Consider the following 12,983-nt stretch of genomic DNA (forward strand, 5'->3'; position numbering starts at 1 on the left):
CGAGTAGCCCAGCCAGCCTCCGACCCTAGCTAGACTGCAGCTAGAGGAAGAGCAGCGCCCCACCTCTCTGGAGCCAAGCTCCACCTCCCTCTCCCCCCCACTCCTTCCTCGGCTTGGCTCCTCCTACCAGCCGAGAGCTAGCTCCGGTGCCTAGCCGATCTTTGCCGGAAATTCCCGAAGTCCTCCCTCCCCACCTTTTTTTTTTTTTTTCTTTTTCCTTTCCCTTCTCTCCCCTTTCCTTTTACCCTTGTTCTCTCGACTGTGATTTCCCCCCTCCCCCTCCTTCTTCCCCTATTTGAAATCAAGATGGAGGATAGCAGCCACCACTGGGGTTCCTGATTCCTGAAGAAGCGGCAAATTCCTCCTTCTCCCCCTTTCCCCCTTCCTGCTACAGGGATTGAACCCCTTCCCTTCCCTACCCCTCCCCTCCCCTCTCCCGGTGCACCTTTCCCCACCCCCTTCTTCCCTCCCCCTCTGCAATTGTGTGTCTGGCTCTGCTGTCTCCTCCCCACGGGCGCCGCTGAGCCCTTGCCCGTCCCCAGCCGGCCCTTTGGAGGCAGGCAGGCAGGCAGCGCTTGTTGGCTTCGCCTTCCAGCGAGCTACGTGCCCTCCATCGGAATATACTTATATGGCCCCGTGTTCATTGTGGGGAACAACAGCAGCAGCAGCAGCCACGGTCAGCACCAGCCGGAGCTCCAGCTCTTTCTCTCAGCCGCTGGCTGGCCAGCCGGCCGCCGCTTCTCCGAGCTCTCCTTCTCCTCCAGCGGTCCCAGGAGCGCAGCGCTGAATTGCCGCGGATCGCTACCGTCCCTGCCGTAGTCGCTCCGGCCGGGGGAAGCCGGGAGCCAAAGCAGGGACTGGAAGAGCAGACCTCGCGCGGGTGGATCTTCCTCCCTGGACCCCGAGACGGACTCGCTGGGGGGAGGAGGAAGAGGAGGAGGTGGAGGTGGAGGAGGAGGAGGAGGAGGAGGAGGAGGAGGAGGTGGAGAGGGGCGGTAGGGAAGGAGGGGTCTTGCCCGGAGGAGCCGCCACCGCAGCCATGAGCGGCAGCGGCAGCAGCACCAACCCTGCCGCCGCCGCCTCCGCCACCTCCTCCTCTTCTTCGGCCGCTGTCTCCACCAGCACCAGCACGAGCGCCGGCGGCGGAGGCAATGCAGGTGAAGGGGCGGAGGAAGCAGCCAAGGACTTGGCCGACATCACCGCATTTTTTCGATCTGGTGAGTGAACTTGCCATCCCAGGATTGAGGATCCGGGGAATCCAAGGCCATTGAGGAACCAGAGCAACTGGATTGCTGGCCGGGGTGGGGGTGGGGGACGTTTGTTTTGGGAAGAGATAGTCCAGACGGACAGAAAAAAAGGTATGAAGTGTGGGCTGCTCTGTCTGTGGTGGTGGTGGGGGGGGGGGGAAACCAAAATCTTGGAAGAACTGAAGGTTGTGATTGGCAGCTTTGGGACTGGCTGGAGTGAGAAATCTGAATTGAGGATTTATCTTCCCGGTGCCTAAGAGGCGGCCCCCATTCTCTTCTCCCCTCCCACTCTCTCTTTGGATGGGTGTAGGTGTCTTCGGAGTGGTTCTCCTCTAGTAGAATGCTTTGATGTGCCTCACACACGTTGCTAGTGAAGGAGCCACCCCCTCCTCCCCCAAGGCGATGATGTGATCTTTCCTTAAGCGAGCTCCACCTCCCCTCCCTTTCTTTTTCTGGTAGGGAGGGTAGGGAAACATACCGGCTTCACACTAGCTCTCAAGATTCTCTCTGTCTCTCTGTCTCTGTCTCTCCCTGTCTCTCTGTCTCTCTGTCTCTCTGTCTCTGTCTCTGTCTCTCTCTCTCTCTGTTTGTCTCTCTCTGTCTCTCTGTCTTTCTCTGTCTCTCTGTCTCTCTCTCTCTCTGTCTCTCTGTCTCTCTCTGTCTCTCTCTCTCTCTTCCTCTCTCTCTCTCTTCCTCTCTCCCTCTCTCCCTCTCTCTTCCCATCCCCCCATCAGGTAAAAGGGACCATTTGTACACTTTGCCTATCTGTTGCAATAAGGTTTGAGTGGGTATTTGAAAGAGGAGTAACGGCCATCAACCATACCTGGCAGGGGAAAGAAGGGGAACAAAGCCATCATTGCTGTTTCTAAATCTCTTTTACCATTGCTAACTAAATCAAAATAATCTTCCATTTCTCTTCATGCTCCCTAAAAGACTATATAGGTGGAGTAGCTATTGAAACTCAACTATTATCAGTTATTGAAACCACTATTATCAGAGATTCATTTGCTGGCTTAAAGACTCTTACAACTTTCACTTTGTCACCTTTCCTAATAGGAAGTCCTTTCATCAGATACATACAAATAATATATTTTTAAAGAGAGGTAGCACAAAGCTGCCATTTGGATCATTTTTCTCGTTAAAGAAAAAAGAATGATTTTAGAAATTTAGCATGTGTCATCTAGAGGAAGTAGTGACTCTACTGATTATCTAGTGGAACACTGATGGCTCACTTGGCAGGCTGTAGACACATGTCACGGGAAGCTGTAACAGCTCTCAGGCCAACATGTGAGAGAATTTTTCCCTAACCCTAAGTCCTCCCAGAGGCCTCCATACTGGGTAGTTCTGAACTGGGGCTAAGTTGATAGGAAGGGGAGGGGATTAAGAAAAGCTGTAATATTACTTAGTACATTACAAAATGGCAATGTATTATGGAGGCATGCATGGTCCAGAGAACCTCAAAGATCTGAGTCAGCCCCAAGACTCACTCACTCTAAATAAAGCATACCTGGACCCAATTTTGAATCTGAAGATTCCAAAGAAGATCCTCCATAAATAAACATGATGAATAAACAGCTAAGAGAACTAGAAGTGACCTTAGGGATCATTTTGTCCAAACCCAGTGAGGAAGTGGAGACTTAAGAGACTTTAAGTGATCTAACTAAAGCATCTCAGTGGGTTTTCCAGATTGAAGTTAAGTTCTCTTTCCATCTTATCATGGCTGGGGGGGGGGGGTGTACAGAGGGCATATCATAAACTAAAAGTCAAACTGAAATTTGAGGATCATACCATTAGAGCTGGAAGGGACTTTAGAGAACATCTGGTACAGTGCCCTGATTTTGCAGATAAAATTGAAGCCTAGAGAAGTGACTTGTCTAAGATCATACATAAAAAGTAGCTATTCAAACCAAAATCCTTTCTATAATTCCAAGTCTATTAAAATATCTTAAAATATTTGCATATTATACGTCTTATTACTTTGTGTATACTATTATGATTACATTCGATAGAAATCATGGGTATGTGTAAGGAACCTTTGTGCTGGTGGCATTACATTTTACTGGCTTAACATTTAAATAGCTTTCTGGGAAGTGTGTTGTTTGTTTTTTTTTTCATTCCCTTTATATGACTTTTAGCGGTCAAAATGGAGGAATAAAACTGTGAGAGTCAATTTGCACAAAAAATTCTCTTTTACTTATACTGTTTGTGTTTTTTAAATGTTTGCATGGGATAGAGAGAGGAAAGATGGGTGCTGACCAGTCAGTGATAGAACACGGGACTAGGGGGAAGGGATTACTAATAATATTGCAGCCCTACTGAACATCTTAAGGGTAGAAAAAAAAGGGGAGTACTGAAAAAAAAATGAGTTAGCATTTTAAATATCTACATAACAGTGGGAGAATTCTTCTGTGGAACTGATGGAGAGACCGATGTCGCTACTGAGTCACGTATAATCGTGGTAGATTTTTAGAAGGGAAACATTTGACAGGCTCCTTCTTTCGGCACGAAAATGGAGCTCTCCCTCTTACAGCAGGCCCTTCTCCTGGGACTCTCCTTGTCCTGGTGACGGGAGGGAGAGAGGGAACAGCTGCTCACCTCGAGCAGGCGAGAGCTGCCTGGATCCCCTAGGCATTGGACTGCCTGCTGTGGTGAGGCTGGCTGAACCTAGAATGGGACAGACAGCCTAAGACTTGGATCCTCCCCTTGCTTGATGGGGGTGGAGGAAGACCGGGAAGATTGCATGTCGCTTGGAAAGACCCTAAGAAGCAGCGCGGGTGGATTTTCCTGTGCCCCCAAATGCCTGGAACACTCTGCCCTGCATCGAGCCGGGGCGGTGGGTAGTGAAGAGGAGGCGGGGAAGGTGGGGTTCCCCTGCTCCAGCCACCGCAGCAGCAGCAACAGCAGCAGCAGCAGCAGCAGCAAGCAACAGGGGCTGAGGCACTCGATGTGACTACCGCCCCCCCTCCCTCTGCACCCCGCTCCTCCTCCTTCCCACTCCTCTCCAGATCCCGCGCGAGCCTGGCCGTGGCAGCCCCTCCTTCTCCTCCTCCCGTTGCTCCCAGCAGCTCCACTCCCTCTCAATCCCCAACCGCTCACGCACTCTCCTGAAGAGGAGGAAGAGGAGGAGGAGGGAGGAGGAAAGGGGACCTCGAGGGTAGCGGCAGCAGAGGCAGCAGCAGCAGCAGCAGTGGCAGCAGCTCTGCTCGTCTGCTGTCGATCTGGATGCGTTGTTTCAAAGAGGAGAGGAGGCCAGGAAAATGCAGACTCACCGCTGGAAACCCGAAGAAGGAGAACCGGGCGGGCTAGGTTGGTATAGCTATGCCCATATCACCAGATTCCTGCTTCCCTCTCCTCAATCTGTCTGTGTTGGGGTGGGGTGAGGGGGGAGTTGTTGAGGGGGAAGGGAATTCTGATGACGACTTGGGTTTAAGGAAGAAATCGCCGCCAGTGGCCAGAGGTGATGATTGAATTGATCCCCACGGACCATAGAAAAGAAGGGCAGGGCAGTTATAAAAGGGGTGCCTTTCCCAGGAAAGGTTGTTTAAGAGGTGAGGTTTGATGGAGAAAGGACGGTGGCTTGATGCTGGTATGGGACTGAGCTTACCAGACGGAAAGAGGGGGGAACCCCCTGGATGTGGGCAGCCAAATGGCAGTAGGCAGGAGCTGGGGGCTTTGCTTCGAGCCAGAAAGGGACTCCTGGTCTCAGGAGGCAGATGGTTTAGGGGAGAAAAAAAGGAATTGACTGATATTTCTCTGTTGCCTTTTAAAAGCAAATCCCAAGAGATTTGGTGAAATCAGTTTAGTAATCTGGGTCACAAGGAGCAATTTATTGGTTTCTTCAGTAGTTCCAGAAAGATAATCAGAGACAGAAGTTATATCTACTGTAGAAGCTACAGAAACAGATACATAAAGATGTATGGCAAGTATCCCTTCTTTTTCTCAGTCTTTTCTAGGCAGGGTTGTTTGACTCACTCCAATAGACTAGTTTTTATAGTATATGCTGACTTTTCAGTGTCAAATTGGGTTTGGTGTTTTTTTTCCTCCCTGATTATTACTTATGACTTTAGAGGCTAAGTTGAAAGTTGGGTTTTGTATGCTGAAGGCAAGAGAAAATGTAGGGGAGAATCATTTTAGTTTTTATTGAGCTAATATAAATGTTTCTTTAGAGCAGAAAATGTTTCATTCCTCTCCATTCCCCTAAATAAGCTAAATTCTTTCCTGCCTTTCTTACTCTACCACTGCCACCTGTCACAGAATAGACTCCATGTGTAGTATTTAATTGTTCTCTATTAGAAATTCTTTTTATGGCCTAAAGATGAAATTTTGGTGTTTCCAAGAAAGGGCTTCATTACAGCTCTGCTTTAGATAGTGAGGACACCAATTGATTTGATCTGAATAACCCATAAAAGCAATGTGTCTAGGTGACCCAAAGACAATCTGATTCATTTTAGGGCTTCTTGTTCTGCCTCTTCCTTTGCAATTTTGCCTTTTTTTAAAAAATCCAATTCCTGAGCTGAACCAGATACTCTACACATTTGCATGCTTCCTGAATTCCCCTGGGGACTAGGTGGCTGACTGCTCCAAGAGCCAAAGTAGGTTTGGGTTACAAGTAGGAAGCTGTTGCCCTGTTCCAGTCTGTTTCTACATCATTAAAGCTCCTTTGCTCTCCTTTCTTAGTAAAGATAAGTTTTATCTCTGAACCAGTGACCTAGATCTCTTGATCAAGCATCTACAGGAGTGATGTCTGGTAGAGTCAGGAGGTTCATCCAGTCGGTTGGTATTAGGATGACTAGGGAGAATTAGAGGGAAGAGGGGTTTTGGGGAGAGGAGATCAAGGGAATGAAGTAAATCAGAGATCATAGGATCATAGGATTTAAAGGTAGAAAGTGTCCTAAAGATCAAATATGACGGAGGTAGATAAACAGATTTAAGGTTGTCTAGCAAATGTTCTTACATTCCAGTTAGATTGAACAGTGAATTGTCATCTGATTTCTGAAATGCTTTTCTAAGTTACAAACATACACTTATTTGAGGAGAATAGACACATAGAGGGATGGTGTATGGGGGTATTTGTGTGTGCATGTTTTCTAATGTTTTCAAAGTTTAGTTATGAAAATAGATGGGCTTGAAATAGTCATTTTGAAGTTGTGCTCCACCTTTTGGGATAGGAGCTCCTTACCTGCCTTAGTGATCTCTGCCTCTTACTCAATCCATACTTTTTATGTCCTCCCTTTCTTCTTGTATTATTTTCTCCATCATTCCCTCATCTTGGTTCCTGAGCTCCAGATAGTGATTCTAATAGATAAGTATTCAAAGAATTGAAGACTTCTTTACTTCATTTAGGTCAGATTTTATGCCACCACTGAAATAGTTTTGAATTTTTTTGCACTTGTCCCTATGCTTTCATTTTAGTATGCCAAATTGAACTTTACCAGTGACTGAAAAAAATCACTTTATTATTTTTGTGCATCTAATAGATATTAAGCTTTGTGGCATTGACTATTAAGGGGGGAAATTAAATCATATGAAGAACAAAGCAAAGAACAATACAGATGGTAAAGTCGATCATAGAATGTTATAGCTGAAAATATTTTTAGTCTAATTCTCTCATTTTTCAAATGAAGAAACTGATATCCAACAAAGGTTAAATGATTTGCTGAAAGTTATCCTGTTAGTTGGTAATAGAACCAATATTAGAAACCAAATCTAAAGACTCCAAGATTCCAAAGAATCCAAATCTTTAGGCTAGTGCTTTTCTCACTATACTACACTGCCTCTTGTGTCCAATAATTTTCTTCCATTAGCTCTGAACTCCTTTAGGACTCATAATTTTTATTGCCAATCTATTTTTGTGATTTATTCTTGTGGTAATAAATCAGTTTTTCTTGACCTACTATTTAGGCATACAGGACTTAAAAAGGGTGATGTGCTTACGTAAATGCATTATTTTTAACTTGCTAATATGTTTTTAGGTTGGCATCAGAAGAGAGAACAGAGAAATGTTTTGTGTCAGTCCTGAAATGTCACTGGGTCACTGCAGTACGTTTTACTTCCTATTGGTTCGTGGTCTAGTTACTTGTATATGGCCCTCATAGTTCTAAACAAGAATATTATAAAGAATCTTAATGGAGAATTCACATTGACTTTCAAAAAATTTATTAAATTTGTGATTTTCCTCATAAGTCATTTTGAGAATGACACTTTTATCTATATTTATGCTTTTAACATCATTTATGTAGTCAATCCTAACCTTGCGAAACATGAATATGTTTAACCTGTCATCTTTTGTTAGGAGGATATCTTTTCTTCCTTTGAACTGTCATTTTGAATGACCTAACTAGATCTATGTATTATATGGAAAAAATAATAAGCATCTCTTTGTTAGCCTCAATATTTTAAGAAAGGTATGAGGAAGTTAAAGGAAATGCATTTTTTTCCTTTTTTAAAATTTTAATCTCTTAAATTTTTATTTAATTAATTAATTTAGGGCATTTTCCCATGGTTATAGGATCCATGTTTTATCCCTCCCCTTCTCCCACCCCCTTCCATTGCCAAGGGACAATTCCACTGGGGTTTACGTGTGTCATTGATCAAGACCTATTTCCATATTATTGATATTTGCACCAGGGTGCTCATTTTGAGTCAGTATCCCTAATTATATCCCCATCCTCTCATGTGATGAGGCAGTTGTTTTTCTTCTGTGTTTCTACTCCCACAGTTCTTCCTCTGAATGTGGATATCGTTCTTTCTCATAGGTCCCCCATGGTTGTCCTGGATCATTGCATTGTTGCTAATAGAGAAGTCCATTGTGCTCGATTTTACCTCAGTGTATCCATCTCTTGTGTATAATATTCTCTTGGTTCTGCAAGGAAATGCATTTTTATAGGGCAAGCTGTCTTTTATTGGAGTGGCACAATTATACTCAATTTAAAGGAAAGGAAAGTATCATGTAAAAATAATTTTATAAATGATTTTTAAGAAATCAACCTAGAGTGATTCAGTGCTCATTGAAAGGAAATTAATTGAGACTTTTTAAACTGTTCTATTGATGAGGAGCACTATTTTGCTTCCACTAATAAGAAAATGTTTATAAAACACTTAGTAAAGTATCTGGCATGTAGTGGAACCAATATAATTGCTTATTCCTTACCTGCCCCTATAATTTCCAAAGATATTGGAAGGAAAGCTTTTGATGCCAATAGATAAGTACAAAATAAAGCATATGATTTGATGAGGTAGTGATAACAAAGTATATGTGGTTATAAATCAAAATATGTTCTTATGATACTTTAAAATTCACAGTAAATTAGAAGGTGTTTTTTTTCAAACTTATTAGTGGGTTGTTTTGACTGTTTCTGACAGTGAAAGATATATTTTAATTTCATATCTGCACTGTAAGGGGGATTTTATTTGTTATCATTGGCAGAACTCCAGAAAATAATCAGATTCCTAATCAATAGCCACACTTTATTGCTTAGCAAAGTCCTTTCTGTTAGTAGGAATAAACTTCTTTAAAAAGTTTAAATACTAAAATAAATATCTTTATTTGAGGTGATATAATGAATTAGCCTTTTTAAAAATTATAAATTAATTGTTTCTGTGAGACACTAGAATTTCAGACATTAAGTATGAGAAGTGATTTTCTATATAATAGAAAACAGAAATGAATTTCAAAGAAAATCTGTCATTTTTAGGTTTGACAAAGAAAAAGATTCTTTGGTACATTCTTTCTCCTATCAGACTGCACCTTGATAAGCTAAACTGACTGGGATGGATACATTTTTTAACTAGATTATTGCATAGTTAGAAAAATACACAAAGAGAGAAGAGACCATGCCTACTCCAAACCATTCATCTTATGCATGTGGAAACTAAAGCTCAAAGATGACTGGTTAGTTGCTAAAGGTCACACAAGTAGTAGGGGGCAGAGTCAACATTTGAACTCTATCCTTCTGACTCCAAATCCAGCGAATTTCCCATTCTTGAAGATGGTCAGGGTTGTCACACACCAGTCATTTTTGTATAACTAGACACAGGCTTATATCCTAGCATTGATAGATAGGTCAGTAATGTCAATTGTGTCAAAGAACAGACCAGTATTTTAGTTTTCAATAAATACCTTTTGCCTAATTCCACGACTTAGTTTATATTGTCTGCTTTGCTCCTACCCCATAACCTATTAAACTAGAGTTGTTTTATTGTGAAGTAAAGGGGACTGCATCTGAATAAAGAGCTCTACCAAAAGTGTTTTACATAGTTAGGGCAAGGGAAAGAATACTGGTTAGCATATAGTGTGCTGAACAATTTTGGGTGGGGGTAATCTTGCAGTCTTTCTCTGAAGGAAAAATAAAATACTAAGGGAGAAAAAAATGTCACTTTCAACTAACATTTATAAAATATTTTGTTATGAGCAGCATACTATGTTAGATTATAGGGGAAAATAACTTAAGATGCACATAATCTAAGAGAAAGATAAGATGCAAAAATACTTCTTCTAATATATACGTATATGAAAAGTGGAAACCAAAAGCAATACGAGATCCAAGGCAAGAAGTATTACTAATAAGAAGACCACATGGAGAAGGAAGCATTTGAGTGGTGGAGAAAGGGGGAATAATTCTTTTCTACAACTGTGGTTTTTTTCAAAATTTCCCCCTTTTTTAGAACCTTCAGTCAGGTAGTGAACTATTCTGGCTCTTAATTCCTTTGACTTTGACTTGAGACAGCTAGTTGACACAGTGGACAGAGCTGAGTACCTACTTCCCACCATAATTTGGGGGATTAAATAAGATAGTATTTGTAAAGTGCTTTGCAAATTTATAAGTGCTATATAAATACTAGTTGTTCAGGCCCAACAATTCACTCTGCCCTTTTTGTCACACTTCCTCTACCACTGACTTCCTACTCAACACAGCATCTGACAACCATAGATTTTATTTCACTTACGAAACCATGAAGTTAAATAGAAACTAAGGTAACAGGCTAAAGTTTTTCAGTGGAGGTCTTAAATACAGTTCATTCATAATTATGGAGAATCTACACTTACTCTGAAGTTAATAATCTGCTAAAATGCATTTTTGTACTCTAATTTCATAGCATCACTATCTCCAAAACATGCATGCTGAGAAGTCCTCTGAAATCTAAACTCATAAACACTTTCCCTTTAAAAAGGTTTGAAAGAATATCAACTGTATATTAATCTGAAAATTTAAGAAAATTCATAGAAATGAGTTTAGTTTAGAAGAGAGTTAGAGTGGATGAGATGGAGAAAACGGACAGTTTCTCAACCCTCCTTAGTATGGTCTTCTCAAATCGTTATTTGAATAGAAGTGATTTTTCACATCAACTAGATCAGTGATGGGCAAACTACGGCCTCCGGGCCAGATGTGGCCCCCTGAAATGTTCTATCTGGCTGTTCGACATTATTCCTAATCTGACGAATACAATGAGTAGGATACAATTCAATGAAGCTTCAAAAGAGTTGCCTTAGAAACAGACTGACAGATGAGCATTTCCTTTCCTTTGGCCCCCTCTTTAAAAAAGTTTTCCCATCACTGAGCTAAACATATTAAAATCCAAGTATAAATACCCATTTCAAAGCCTTCTTTTCTGCAGAATGATTCTGTTACTCTTAATTTGGCATAAGCTAGTTTTGCCTAAGTGGTTGTTTTGATCATTCTTGCCTGTGCTCCTCTTCAATTAATAAGGATAGTAGAGAGTGTATGTTGGAAGAAAGATTTATGTTGAGTAAAGTTCTGTCTTGTTTAGTTGTAAATTAACAAATTTCTGAACCTGCATTTCCATAAAGAGCCATAAACCATGAAGATTTGAGTCCACAAGAATGGCTTCTAGATTCAGATTGCTTTGTGTTGGCTATGACTAAATGAATAAACCGTGTTTTATTTTTCACACAACATATATTTCTGTCAAATGAAGTTATGAAATTCGTGTAATTTTTCTCAGTAAGCATTCCCCATTCAAGAGGAGCAGTGATACATGTGGGCCATGTGATTGTACTTACAGATCAACTGTAAGGCACCTTGCTTTACTCTTGCTTCCCCATTGAGATAAAGGTACACTTCATGTAGGTTGGCCAGGATAGTGACCTTTTGATGCTCCTTTTTGTTTGTAAACATTTTAACATGTTTCTTTAGATTAAGAAAACAACTTTAACAAGGTATCTTTTTAGGTTGTTTTCCTGTTTATTTATACTGAATCTGATAGCCTCAAGTGTGGCTTAAGTGATATCCTGTTGCTCATTTAAGTTCATCATGGAGGATCACTTCAAAGACATATATGGAGAAAACTTGATCTACTTGCTCTCATATATGAGAGTAGATTTAGTAATCTATGTAGATTTTATGCAATAAATGTAAATAATGTAAATTGTTATAATTTATTGTAAAAATGTAAAGAATTTTTATTGACATACAAAAGTCACATTTTAGGTTCCAACTCTCCTTTCTTTTGAAGGCTAATCATACCCCCATGTATGCTCTCCACTAATTTACATCTATAGATAGGATAACATTTTATAATGATTTTGAATATTTAAATTCCTGAGAATGACATTCTCCATGAATTCTGATCACAGATCTTAAATTAATGGTATGACAATGTCATTTTTTTATATAATATCATTTTACCCTCAAATTTAAAGTTAGAAGGACCTTCAGAGATCATCTACTCCAGTTGCTTATATCATGCAAAAATTCCTTCTACAGAAATCCTGAAATGAATCTATCCTTAGGTTGAACACTTGGCAACATAAAATTTAGTACTATGAAAGACAGCCTATTTTCATTGTTGGACAGCTCCTTTTAGGGTAAGGTCTGGTGACACCTCCAAGAAGCCCTTTGCTGATGGCTCAAATTGTTAGTGCTCAATTCTTCTCCTCTCAGAAATTATTTGCATACTCTTTGTATTTAGCTGTGTACACTCAGCCTGCCCTACTTCCTTCTCCCCTATAGAATGCAAGCTCGCTTAGGTTGGAGCCAATTTCATTGTTTCATTCATTGTTTTTGCCTCCCTAGTCTATAGTAGCATAAGTGAGCAACTTAATCAATCCTTTCTGAATTAAATCATTGATTTGATGGCTGGAAAGTTCTTCTTTACATTAAGTTAAAGCTTCTCTCCTTTTAATACCAGACCTTTCAACTTTTAGTCTCACCTTTTTACCTTTTGTATCATAGTAGAACAAATCTTTTCATTTTGTCATTGATGGTCCTTTGGATGTAGGTAGACCAAGATGAATTACTCACCAGAATTTTTTCTCTCTTTTGGTATCTTCACCTCTAAGGGAACAAAATTACCTTTCTGGATACCTAGTTTAGCTCTTTTTTTTTGAGGATTAATGCATAAATCTTAAACTGTGTTGTTTCAAGCTTGACTTAAAGCAGTTTGGCTAACTATAAGCACAAATATAATCATTTGGTCTTCTGGGAAAATTCATATTTGAAAGTGCGATACTCCTGAAGTTGGGTTTTTTCTTTTTTTGATTTGGAGTTTTCTCTATATACATATTTTTCTTGGAGTAATAATGTTTGTATCTTAGAAAAATTGTTAAGAATAATAAAATTGTGAGATTCTATAGAAGAGATGATTTGAATCTAATTGCAAAAAAGAATGGTAATGTCAGCCTCATTTAAAATCTGTTTTTATGTCATTGAGTTTATATGAACGATATGGCATACTTCAATTAGTGGTATGCTTCAATTAGTGAGTGCCATTGCACAG

At 40.8% G+C, this 12,983-nt stretch overlaps 1 protein-coding gene across 1 annotated transcript in view; it reads left to right on the forward strand.

The window, feature by feature from the left end:
• The first annotated feature begins 998 nt into the window (after positions 1-998).
• The window catches only part of TRIO (trio Rho guanine nucleotide exchange factor), a 515,315-nt gene continuing 503,330 nt past the window's right edge, over positions 999-12,983 (forward strand). Inside the window, exon 1 of the mRNA XM_044665522.1 lies at positions 999-1,217. Coding sequence (XP_044521457.1) covers positions 1,040-1,217 — 178 coding nt within the window. The 5' untranslated portion in view covers positions 999-1,039. The remainder of the gene's footprint in view (positions 1,218-12,983) is intronic.

The sequence above is a fragment of the Gracilinanus agilis genome, chromosome 1 (genome assembly GCF_016433145.1).
Source record: "Gracilinanus agilis isolate LMUSP501 chromosome 1, AgileGrace, whole genome shotgun sequence".
In the NCBI taxonomy this organism is placed as follows: Eukaryota; Metazoa; Chordata; class Mammalia; order Didelphimorphia; family Didelphidae; genus Gracilinanus; species Gracilinanus agilis.